This window comes from Pavona decussata, unplaced genomic scaffold, assembly GCF_977016875.1.
Source record: "Pavona decussata unplaced genomic scaffold, jaPavDecu1.1 SCAFFOLD_119, whole genome shotgun sequence".
Taxonomy (NCBI): Eukaryota; Metazoa; Cnidaria; class Anthozoa; order Scleractinia; family Agariciidae; genus Pavona; species Pavona decussata.
The window spans coordinates 604,224-616,655 of NW_028145533.1; the positions used below are offsets into that span (position 1 = coordinate 604,224).

General features: G+C 39.0%; 1 protein-coding gene across 1 annotated transcript; it reads right to left on the reverse strand.

The window, feature by feature from the left end:
* Positions 1 to 55: 55 nt before the first annotated feature.
* On the reverse strand, positions 56 to 11,087 carry LOC146469755 (uncharacterized). Its single transcript, XM_085122840.1, has 8 exons — positions 10,904 to 11,087; positions 9,776 to 9,808; positions 8,527 to 8,754; positions 7,094 to 7,252; positions 6,629 to 6,868; positions 5,944 to 6,117; positions 4,897 to 5,124; positions 56 to 1,397 (listed from the first exon to the last, which is right to left on the reverse strand). Exons 1-8 carry the CDS (start codon positions 11,040 to 11,042, stop codon positions 1,246 to 1,248), a joined length of 1,353 nt encoding a protein of 450 aa, XP_084978966.1. The 5' UTR covers positions 11,043 to 11,087; the 3' UTR covers positions 56 to 1,245.
* Positions 11,088 to 12,432: the final 1,345 nt, after the last annotated feature.

Consider the following 12,432-nt stretch of genomic DNA (forward strand, 5'->3'; position numbering starts at 1 on the left):
TATTTTAAATAGTCTCGTTCGATTTATTACACAGGGCCCACCTAACTCATTCATACTTCATTTTAGAGCTTAATTGATGGGGTCAGTAATATAAACCGGTGAATTTCGTCATTTCATAGTTCGGTTGCCATGGTTGTCATAAACGGCTTGAAAAAGCCTTGGTCGCTTGGTTGAGAGGGGCTGGCAGCCCGCAATCCCACGCCCCCGTCACTTTTGAATACAGTAATGACAATAGCGATCTCTCGCCAGCAAAAGTAAGACAACTACGCAGCTAGTTTTTGGCCAAGAGATAAGTTTATTTCTACAAAACTTAAGAAAAGAGCATGTAGCATAGAAGAGAAATAAACCTCTCTGCAACCGTCCCTGATTAGATAATATCCTGAAACAGGGCAGATGGGTGGGTTAAAATCGGTTAGTCGAAAACAATGTAACTATTGCAAGAGCGTTTGTGAAACTGAAATCTAATACAATACGTTTAGTCTAGAAACCCTTGACCAGGAGGCCAGAGTGCGCCAGAGTGCCAAAAGGAGAACGATTGAATAGCTTGCTAGAAATGTCAGCCGTCTCCTTCCTCTAACCCACAAGGAGAAGGAAGACGGCAGACATTTCAGAGTAATAGCTTCCTAGAAACTTCACTAAAACTTGTGCAATGTGGGTATGAAACTTCCGTACATTGTAGATTGCATGGACTCCTCTCAGGTTATCAGCTCCGAACGAATGTACGAGCAGACTAGCATGCACCATCAACATATCGTGTATGGGCTTCCATCAAAATAAAAATTTGAGGAAACTGTAATGCAAGACACCTTAAATTATCTTTCGTATAGTAACGCCTGTATGTATTGTCTATAAATATTATAATAACTGATCAGTCAAATAAGCCAGTTTAATACACAACTCAGTCATTTATTTAATACTCAATTCAGTTTCTGTATTTTATTGTTAAGAATTGTCATTGACAATTTATTTACTCAATTATATGTATATCATTAGGTAATTTATTCAAGAGAACGATAATATCACGGTTTTCTTTAGTTTACTATACAACAAATACACGTCGGTTTTTACCTTAAATATTGTTCCCTTTCCCTCGCTGTTATAGTTCAACATCTAAAGTTTGTCCGATTGCAAAGTTGAATGACATTGATTTAGATTTGGTTTTCTCTGCTTAATTGTAGAAAACTTACATGTACTAGCCGATAGTGCCTTAACCAATACACTCTATGGTTATAGTAGCATCATTTCTTAAATGGAGTAAACGGCATTAGTTTTTGCTTTTCCAACACAACTATGATGAACTGCGGGATCGCACACATCCCAGTCCTTTGCTTTGCATTCGTTGGAGGGTCCGTCTGCCCCATATGTGCCGCCAGCTTCAGGCCCGGACCAGCATTCACCTTTAAAGATAAAAAGCAAAATTATAAAAAGGTCCATGGCTTAAATTTACGTAGCTTAGAGTGACGAGAATGTCTTTCCAATTGAGCGAATACATCTGCGCATGCGTGTAAGATTGACTGATTGAGTTGCGCGTCATAATAAACGAACCAAATAAACATAATTCACAAAAGCCCGCTGAACCAGAAACACTTGAAAAACCCGCACAAATAAATCACAGCTGGTTTGTTTTTTTGTTGAGAAGGTGGCGAAATTTTTTCATTGGCTAATTACAGAGCGAAGTAAATCTCTATAGTAGACATGTAATATTTTTGACGCTTGATTGAAAACTATTCTTAAACTACAGACCCTTGAACCTAGAGTAGTAATAATCAAAAACCAAGAGACCATCATTTTTCCTGGTCTAACCTATAATCAAGTGGTTTTTTTTTCTTTCTTTAGTTGCTGTTTTTTTTCCTAACTAGATTGGTGACTGCTTGGACCTAAACTAAATATATTAGGAATAAAGGAGTTCTAGTTCTAAACAGCAATTAAAAAACCTAGTATTTTGCTATGGTCTAGGGCTCTGTTGCATAAAGCACCTTTGATAAGTTTTCTACAAGTCGTTCTTTGCCTTACAAAGGATTTTCTCACGCTTTCTTTGTGTTGCCCGTCTTCAGTAAACCACCTTTAGTAGACTGATATATTTTTTTTCTATTTAATTCAATATTTATCCAGGGGCATCCAATATAAAAAAAAAGTTCTCGAAAAAATCCTCCAGAATGCAGAAAATGGTTGCAGTAAACTTTCACTTATCTTTTTTTTAAAGATGGCAGATCCAAGATGGCTGTCATTCGGCAATCATGACGTATTTACTACGTCATATATCGTCATCACTTCCTGCTGTGGACCTCAAATAAAACATTTTTGGACGTACTATCTATCCTCCAAGTCTCATTTTCATAGCTGTGATACTTGGGGCGTTGTGACGGGGGATAATCCGCCCTCCCTTCTAGTCCCAGAGGACAAAAAAAGCTCGATCGGTCTAGATAGTCTGTTCATGTTGTCCTTCAGCAGCATGGTTAAAATATATAAAACTGTTCGATTGAGGCCTTACACTGCTGTTAAAAGTAAAAACTAAAAACTAATATCCAAGCTTTCGCCGATCAACGGCATCATCAGGGATGAGAAAATATTCCGCGCGCGCTATATATATATACAAAGAGAGTGTAGGGTGAAGGGTGAAATGTGTAAAAAATGTGACGTATGTGTGAAAGCTATAGAAATAAACTGCGAGCGTTATACACACATCTACAGACCCCAGTCTGAAGACGAACTTGAGAACAAGTTGCAGAGGATACATCATAAACTCCAAGTCACTCTCAAAGCACTACAGCCCCAACGGAAATGGTCAAATATTGACAAAACAGACAAGAAAACTATAAAAGAACTTAAAGAGAAGAACTACGTATGCCTTCCGAGCGATAAAGGTACTGAATTCTGCGTCATACAACAGGACACATACACACGGGTCGCCCTTGACCATCTTAATGACGCCAACACCTACCAAAAAGTGTCCCGCAAGTCAGCCAAGACAGTCGAAAATAAAGTAAACACAGCCTGGAAGAAAATCTGCCGACAAAATGAATTCCCTCCCTTTGTCTAAAAGAGCTTCCTTGCGTCAAACACAGACCTGCCCAAATTCTACCATCTCATCAAGACCCACAAAGCAGGTCCCGATATCAAAATACGACCTATCGTATCCAATGTCAACGGACCCACCCAACGGATCTCATGGCTTCTCGCCAACGCCCTCAAACCTATGCTAAAAAATGTCCCAGCCCATTTAGAAAACAGTCTCGAACTTATTAGATGCATCCAAGCTGGCGATCTCACCACAAACAAAGCGCTACCTTATCCATGTAGCCTCGATGTGGTGTCCTTATACACCACAATACCTATACAAGAAGCCATCACCAACGCTACAGACAGAATCCAAAACCCAGTACTCCACCTCTCCAAACAAGACATCTCAGACCTCCTCCAAGTCACGCTAAACAACATGTACTTCTCCTTCAGAGATCAAGTTTTTCGCCAAAGAGAAGGCCTACCTATGGGTTCTAACATTTCAAGCATATTGGCCATCCTATTTATGGATAAACTTGAATCCATCGCCCTCTCCTCGCACCTAATGATAAACCCTTACAAGAGATATGTAGACGACATCTATCTCTAAACGACTAATGAAGAAACAGCTGACCACTTCCACAAGATGATAAACAATGTGCACCCTAACTTGTAATTTGAAATCGAAAAACCACAAACAACACCCAATGGCCTGTCGCTGTCGTTTCTGGACTTCAAAGTCACCATATCACAGGATGGCAACAGCTCTTTTGAATTCTACAAAAAGCCAGCCAAGAAACCACTATTTGTCCACTATCAGTCAGCCATGCCAACCAAATCCAAACTCAACTTAATTCACAACGAGAGAAAACGCATTGAAGACAGATGCTCCTCAAATACATCCACAAAACAACAGCTGGGCGCATTCGATGACATCCTTCGCCTTAACGGTTACCCAGAGAATAGTATACAGCAGGCAAAATGCCCACAAAATCTTCAACGCAACTCTCAGCCTACCGGCACGGAGTGGTCGTACCTTAAGATCCCTTACATTTCTGAACGACTCAATCACAAGATCACTAACATTTTTAGAAAGGAAAACATCCCAGTACGCGTTGCCCACAAGTCCTACACGCTTAGACAAGCCCTATCCCACACCTCCACGGAGCGCAAATGCACCAGAGACAAATGCCCCATCGCTAACACCGGATTGTGTTTACGAAGAAATGCAGTGTACCAGCTCACGTGCAACAGCTGCGATCAACATTACATTGGTAGCACAACACGCTTCATCCATGACCGCCTAAGAGAACATATCCATAACGATAGCTCCTCCGTTCAAAAACACATCTCTTCCTGCCAGAACAACGACCATAAAGGCATTAACATCAAAATTATTATGAGCGAAAACGATCCCGCTAATCTACGTCTCTACGAAGCATTTTACATCAGAAAATACAAGCCGACACTCAATTCCCGAGAGGAATGTACTGAATTGGCGGAACTGCTATTTTAATATTTAATTTTAGAGACTACAATCCATCATTAGAACCTTGTATAACGCTCGCAGTTTATTTCTATAGCTTTCACACATACGTCACATTTTTTACACATTTCACCCTTCACCCTACACTCTCTTTGTATATATATATAGCGCGCGCGGAATATTTTCTCATCCCTGATGATGCCGTTGATCGGCGAAAGCTTGGATATTAGTTTTTAGTTTTTACTTTTAACAGCAGTGTAAGGCCTCAATCGAACAGTTTTATATATTTTGGTCTAGATAGTGTTTAGATGCTTTATCAACCCGGCCCAGGCTAGTATTTCACTCTACAATTTGCTGCCAGGGGTAAGAAATATCAGATTAATGGAATCAAAACAATGCAATTCTCTTACCATAATACTGAATACCGAAGTGGGAATACTTCTTTTCCTTGGCTTTCTTCGAACAGCGACAGACCAAATCTTCCAAGTAATTATTCCAGTCACCCCAATCTATTGGAATACCGCTGTACAGACGGCTCTTCTTGTCGCGATCTGTGAAGAGCATTTCTGGAAGGCGCCGATTATACTGAAGATCTTTAAAGCAGCCAACAAGTCTGAACGACACCGGACAAGGTGCATCTGGAAAACAGTCAGTGCAGTTGAGTTTTGCAGTGCTATTTTACAAAGTGAGTTTGTTCCCTCCATTAGTTCTGGGCCCAGTTGTTCGAAAGTCGAAGGAGGGGTTCACATTTCAGCGCATGTGCATGAATCTAAATTCTTTTTTCTCTTTCTTATCAACTTTATAGCCATACAAATCCCACTCACATGTACTTCAGTAATCACGTTTTATAATTAATTAGTCGAAGGAAAATGGCTGATGACCAAAATTCACAGTAAGTGCTAGTGGATTGTACTCATATTGTTGATATTGAATTTAGCGTCGACCCGTAGGATTTATTCCACGGTTGATGTGTTTACAGTTATTTGCATGCGAAATAGCGTAATCGTATGAAAAAAAATACCACCCGAGTTACCTATGCCCTTTCGAATGGTTCATAAACAACGAATCAAATTAAACAGGCTTGGTTCACAGCGAGCAAAGGCGGAAAAGTATTTTGATTCATGGACATGCGCAGAACCATGAACCCCTCCCAAAAAAACTGAGCCCATTACAAATTAACCAAAGTTTTCAGCTGGCTCATTGAGAATGTTTTTAAGAGCTTATTTTAAACTAATGGTAAAAACAATGTATACGTGAAAACTAGGTGAAGGGGCAAAACTCTTTTGAGAAAATCTTTCCTGGTAAGTAATCAAACTGGAAATTCGAAGTTCACGCTAACGAAGGATTAGCTTTATCGGTTTTTGAACAGCTGAGCCCTGATATCCAAGACCTCAGTTTAGCCCATCTCTCATCCAGCAAAAAAGAGTTTATGATTTACAGGTTTTATTGTCAGTTACCTCTCATCATCCGAATGCCATATATGTAGTTAGCTCGTTGTATACCAACACATTCTTTGTCTGTGGTTTTAGGATCCGCTGGGCACTTCTTATAGTCACTAGTGACACATCTATCATCGGCACGCCCTGTCCTGTCGTATTTGATAACGTCGTTTGGACCGGACCAGCATTCTCCTAAATGAATTATTTCTGGGGGTAAATATTTTTCCATGAAACAAATATACTTGTTTGAATTACCTCATAATACTCTCAAAACATGCTCTCAATCGATCAGAAATTCTTATGAGGACAAAACAGTGGCATTTGATTATAAAACTATTCAGTCCACATAATTTACCGTTGTTCAACCTTGCACATGTGCGCAACGTGTATTTTCTTGTGAACATTTGTTCGGATACAGATAAGACGCTGCTTAGTTCGAAACCTGTGTAAAGAAATTTAATTGAATCGAGAAACCGGGTAAAGTGGCTCAGAAAAGGACTGCTCAGTAGGTCTGATTTAAAATTGTTTAGAATTTGATTATCATTATTCAGAATCTTATGCATACTGACAGGGTAGACTCACCTTGTACAACATAATAAGCAGTGCCACAGTGGTATAACTACCTAGCTGCTCTCGTTGAAATAGCCACTCTCAATATTCCCTCCAGGTTTTACAAGTTTGAGCCTAATTCCAAACGACTTACCGTAAAACTGCAGACCAAAGAAATTATAGCCGTTGTCCGCCGCCTTCTCGGCACACCTGCAGGCCAAGTCGGAAATATAAGAATCCCAGTTGCCCCAATCAATCTTTCTATTGCTAAATACTGGGGATGTAGGATCGCGATCGGTTAGGATTAGGCTTGGTAATGGTCGTGGGACTTTCTGGTCGTCGCTGTAGCATCCTAGTTTTTGATATGTCACTCTGCATGCGGGCTCAGCAGCGACTGTGGAGTAGAAATACGGAAGCAATTAATGATGTTATATAATGAGCGCTTTGCTTTGAAAATGGCAAATCATTTTGACAGTATAGGTCTACAGCACACAAGAAGACAACTGTTCTCCCATATCTTCTCCTCTCTGGACATTGCAGCGAATTTCTCTTTCTTCGACCTGTTTTCTGCGACCTGGATACTTTTTTAACATCACATCAGTATCAGTTAGCAATATACCTGGTAACTCCACACCGTACACGAAGTTTGTACTTTGTTCCCCAACACATTCTGTAGAATCAGAGGGATCACACTTCTGATAACCACGTGTCACGCACGATTCCACCACCCCAGCTCTTTGGTATGTTCCTTCCACATTTGGTCCAGACCAGCACTCTCCTGAAAGATAAGGTGTCCAATTAGAAAGTGCGCTTTCACCAACAGAAAAAGGCTTGCACCATCATTTTCCGTGTTATTATCTGCCTACAGTCTGTTGTCAGTGGAAAGTGCGTACTGGGATAGATGTATTCCAATTCTTAGATCATTATATCTTTCTTCGACTTCTGTTTCTCTCCGGAATCAGGATCAATTTATTGTTAAACTTTTAAGGAAGAGTTTCCTTCTATGTAATTTTAGTCATTCCCATAAGGCAACCGAAAACGAAAAGGTTAATTGAATCTCAAAACGTATCACCCAACTAGTTTAATTATATTAGACCATGTCAATCAATTTCTTTTATACCACTGAATAATCTTATGACGAATAGCACGGCCGGTTATAGCATTACATACAATGGACGATTTCATTCAATTTGCAATATTAGTGAGCGACTCAAAAAGTAAACTAGAATCAGAATCAGTTATTATTGTTCATCAAAACAGCACTTTCTTAAAATTCAATAACCTTTTATTAAATTTTACAGGTTTTCTCTTTGAAGCAAGTCCTGGATGGTACACAATTCACTCGCTAAGTTACCCCATACTCCAAAATTTGGGCCTATATCGCAGAAGAAACGGTCTTATTTCTTTCGAGTCACGTCAAGTTTATTTCATGCTGTTTAGACTATTTACTACCAAAGAAGTAAGGAAGTATTGCAAGTATTAAATGTAAGGGCATCAATATAAAAAATATCAATTTGTTAATTTGTGCATGGTGGCCAAAATAGCACAGGCTTTCAAGATATAAAAAAAAAAACAGTTGTTAAGAGACTGGTTCTGGAGAGTTCAATATTATATAATTATACTAAACTTAATATTAGGCAAAGGGAAATAAGTAACTGGGTGACTGCTAGTTCTATCTATGATCTGATTTTTTTTTTTTTTTTGGTTTCCTTTTATCACAACTGGCTTAGCTGCGGGAAATGTTCATGTTGAAGAGCGACCGAGCTGTAAGTGTGCCCTATTTTGAAATGGCAATACATATTTATCAGAATTATTTTACACCAGACTAAGTCAGGATAGTAATTTAAAAAGTGATTTAAATAAACATTTTTGCTCGTTAAGAGATCTCTGGTTGAAGGATCACAGTAAAATGTAAGAGGCAAAAAACTTGGTCAGAAGAAATCCAAACATAAAAGAGAGCATGCATGTTCGAACCACCAACATTTCATGCAAATCTGACAGTACCCCGTTTCCAGTTTAGATATCAGAACTGCATAGTACACAATTACCTACCATAGTACTGGATACTGAAGAAGGCGTAATTTCGAACTTTAGCTTCTTTAGCGCAGCGGCATACGAGGCCTGTCATGTAAGCGTCCCAGTTATGCCAATCGATCGGGATGTTGCTATATTTCGCCTTTATGGCTGGATCTTTATCTGTAAAGAGCAACTCGGGAAGAGGCCGTGGAGAACTCATGTCATCCCTAAAGCAGCCAATCTTGGTGTAAACCGCTGGGCAAGCTGTTACAGTGACGAAACAAGTGTAAAGATATAGCAAAACTGATATCCTCATGACAAACCCCTTTAGTTTCATAAATGGTTTTGAAGTTGTCGTTAAATATAAAACTCGGCTGTTAAGGTGTCTAGTTTTAAGAAAACTAAATAAAGAAGTTATACTCTACGGTTCCGATTTACCTTTTAGCCGGTAAATGTCAAGGAAGTTAAAGATACAATACATGTACGTTCAAAATTGCATGTTTAATCACTGCAAAAATGTAATATAAAATTCGCCTAATTTCGTAAAAATGTAATAAAGTAGCTATAGCAAGATTAAATAACTTTTTAAAACGAAATGTAACAGTTTTCGAGTAATAAATTTATACCTTTGTGTAACCTCTATTCCATGCAAGTGATAATTTACAATTTTAAAAAAAAATTCTTATGAATTAGATTATCCCAACAGGTTATTATAAATAGGTGCGAAACGTGATTTTAAACTTATTTGGTCCTTGAATACTGTACTTTTTTTGTACTCATCATTCTTAATTAAAATGCTGTTATTATTTTTACGTCAAAACGCCTTATGAAAAGGAAGTTTTTCAATTTGCCGGGTTATCTTACTTGCAGATCTTTGGTTAATGGCAAAATCCATACGAATAGAAACATAAACGGGCATGTCCCTAAAACAAAACTTAATGAAATGCATGACGGCCGGGACCAAGGCAAATAAAACAACGACAAAAGGAAGAAAAATTTAAGAGCCTCAATAGTCAGATTTTATAGGGTTACCACTTGTGCATCCTGTAACAAATTGCCTTTCAGCACACGTATAGAAAGTGGAAAATACGAGCGCACGCTCAAAAAAATAACTTTAGGACGTTTTACCCAATGCTCTAATCCCATGATTATCAAAGATGGACTTTGAATCTTTCGGCGGAATAAAGTGATTTTGTAAAAGTCTCTACCAAGCGCTTATTTGTCCTCATGCACAATATACGAAACTCCAAACAAGTTTTTTTTAGCGTATTTGTTAATATCTTACTTGATGACAATGGAGGTTCCGGAGGAGGAGGAACTACAAAGATCAAAATTCATGGTTATTGCATTAGTCAATAAATACTTTTTAAGAATGTTATCGTCTTGTGGGTCACCCTGCTGAAGAAAACCACATTTCCAATAAACGTTAAAAATACGTAAGAATAGTTTCGTAAGCTTTGAAGAGGTGAAGAATGTTTCACTGAAAAAACTGTAGACAATGGAAATGAAATGCTCTCTCTCGTATAAAGAGATTGGTGCAAGGCATGTAAAAGGAGAATTGATGTCGTCTTAGTCTCCTATGAGCTGTTGTGTCTGCCCTCCACTCAAACTTTTGTGCATAATAATTAACTGGACGTATCGTAAGAGACGGGTGTTTATCATTATCATCATGATCATCGTCATCATCATTTGTAGTAGCAGCAGCAGCAGCAGCAGCAGCAGCAGTAGTAGTAGTAGTAGTAGTAGTAGTAGTAGTAGTAGTAGTAGTAGTAGTAGTAGTAGTAGTAGTAGTAGTAGTAGTAGTAGTAGTCTAGCTCCCTCACTCTTTACCACTCTTTACAAGGAAGATTAGGCAAGTGTTCCCAGTAAGCACACAAGGACGAGAATCGAATCATAGACCACAGGTTTTCCGAAAAGTACTCTTCAATAGGTCCTCCCCAATGCACACATTAACATAATTTTTATCATTAAAAGGACATAGCCCTCGTGATGATCTTAGTCGGTGTTTTGTACAGGACAATGGAAGCATACGTGGAAGAAGCTTGTCCTAATGGAGCTCAAAAGTGAGGTGAATTACGAGATTGATCTTCGTGCACGCTCCTCCAACTGATTATACAGTGGATCCCAACCAAATCTTTGAGACCATCATGACACAAAATTGGGGTGCTTTTTCCCAGCAACTGTGCCAAAAAGCCATTAGAAGTTTTCAGTCGGCCAACCCATCGAATTTTTGTTCCCAAACATCTTCATTCTTCCCTATCCTATTAGATGTTATGGTTTTCCATATCATGGATTCTCTGCAAAATATTTTTGACAGAACGTTTTTTTAAACCTTCCCTGAAAAAGAAAAGTTGATCACTTTTCATGCACACAACAAATGCAAAGAAACCAAGACAAAACCAGTGTTTCATACCATTGGTGATACTAGCCGGACAGATAGCCTGACTTACTGTATCCACCATGTTAAGCAGTTCATCGTAGTTACCGAAATGTAAAACGTTCTCGTTATCTGGATCAGTAGCCATGAAATTCAATTCTTCTTCATTGACCATGGTTCCCACTCCGACAGCTGTGACGTGTACACCTGCTGCTTTAAGGTCTTCTGTAGGCCCCCTCAACAGTTCCAAACCTGTAAAATTGTTCTGTGGCGTCGTTTGACCATCGGTGACCACGATGAGAAGTTTGTTTGTACCATCTCGGCTGAGTCTTTTAAATATCTCTGATGCTTTCTTCAATGCCTTTTCTGTCCTTGTAATGGCGTTCTGGTACCGATTTTTAAGGTTCTGCAACCCTTGGAGAATAACCGTTTGATTACTGGACAACTGATTATCTTCATTAGCTTCTTGACTGAAGTCAATGATCTCCATGCGGTTTTCTCTGTTCAGAGCAAGCAATCGTTCAGCCAGTTTTCCAGCGAAATCAAGAACTTTTTGCCAGTTTTCTGTACCAACGCTGCCCGATGCGTCCAAAGCCACGATGATATCCAGTCGTGAGCTGCAAAAAGCTCCTTAAAAACAAGTGCAAACAGAAGAGATGTTGTTGAAAGGTTCGTCGTCTTCACCATGGGGAATTGACCTGAAACAGTTCCACTGAAAGAGACGCTTGTACGAAGATTTCGACTGCTAATGACTTCTAAAGAACTGCGGGTGAGGAAATTCGGCTATTATCTAATTTTTCCTACAAAGTTTGCCGCAATTACTTGGACAAATACTTAGCATTTCGTTAAGATAACTTAACAACTGCAAAGACAAAGCTAGAGCTTGACTATAGACAATGCTAAGGCAGAACATGTTCTATTACCTTCTTGGCCGGGTTGTGCGACTTCCGTCATTGCAGTTACTTCCTCAGGAACAGCTGAGGATCAAGAACAAAAAATTGCTTTGTGATATATCACTTCCACACTGAGTGAGTCTACGTCAATACCTTTTTCATCTATAAAAATTTTCACCCTCTCCCCAACATTCTGCATGTAAATCCAAGCTTCTAGACTGGATCTGTCACTACATTGATAAAGAGATTCAAATTTTGATTCCAGTTGGAAATATAAAGTTCATTCAGTATCGAGGTTGGTACATATTCCTCTTGACTAATGTAAATTAATAAATCCACAAAAAGAAAGAAATATTACTACCCTCTCAGATACTAGGGAGCTTGTGTTTCTCAAAAATGTGGGATATGACACGAATATAAGATCACATTTGCCGTTTGACCCAAGCCAGCTGAATGAAATTTTCTAATCCCCCGTGTGTCCCGCATGCAAGCCGGAAGAGAAATTCCAGGGGCCCGTATATTATTCAAACTGTTCTGTTGTCGATTAGCAGCAATTTGTAAGCTCCAAATGTCTATAAAACTAGAAGGATTTTGAATGTGACCTCTAAATTATTCAAACTCAACTCTTTTAGCAACCCCGACATTAAACGTTTTTTTCATGCTTGATAATGA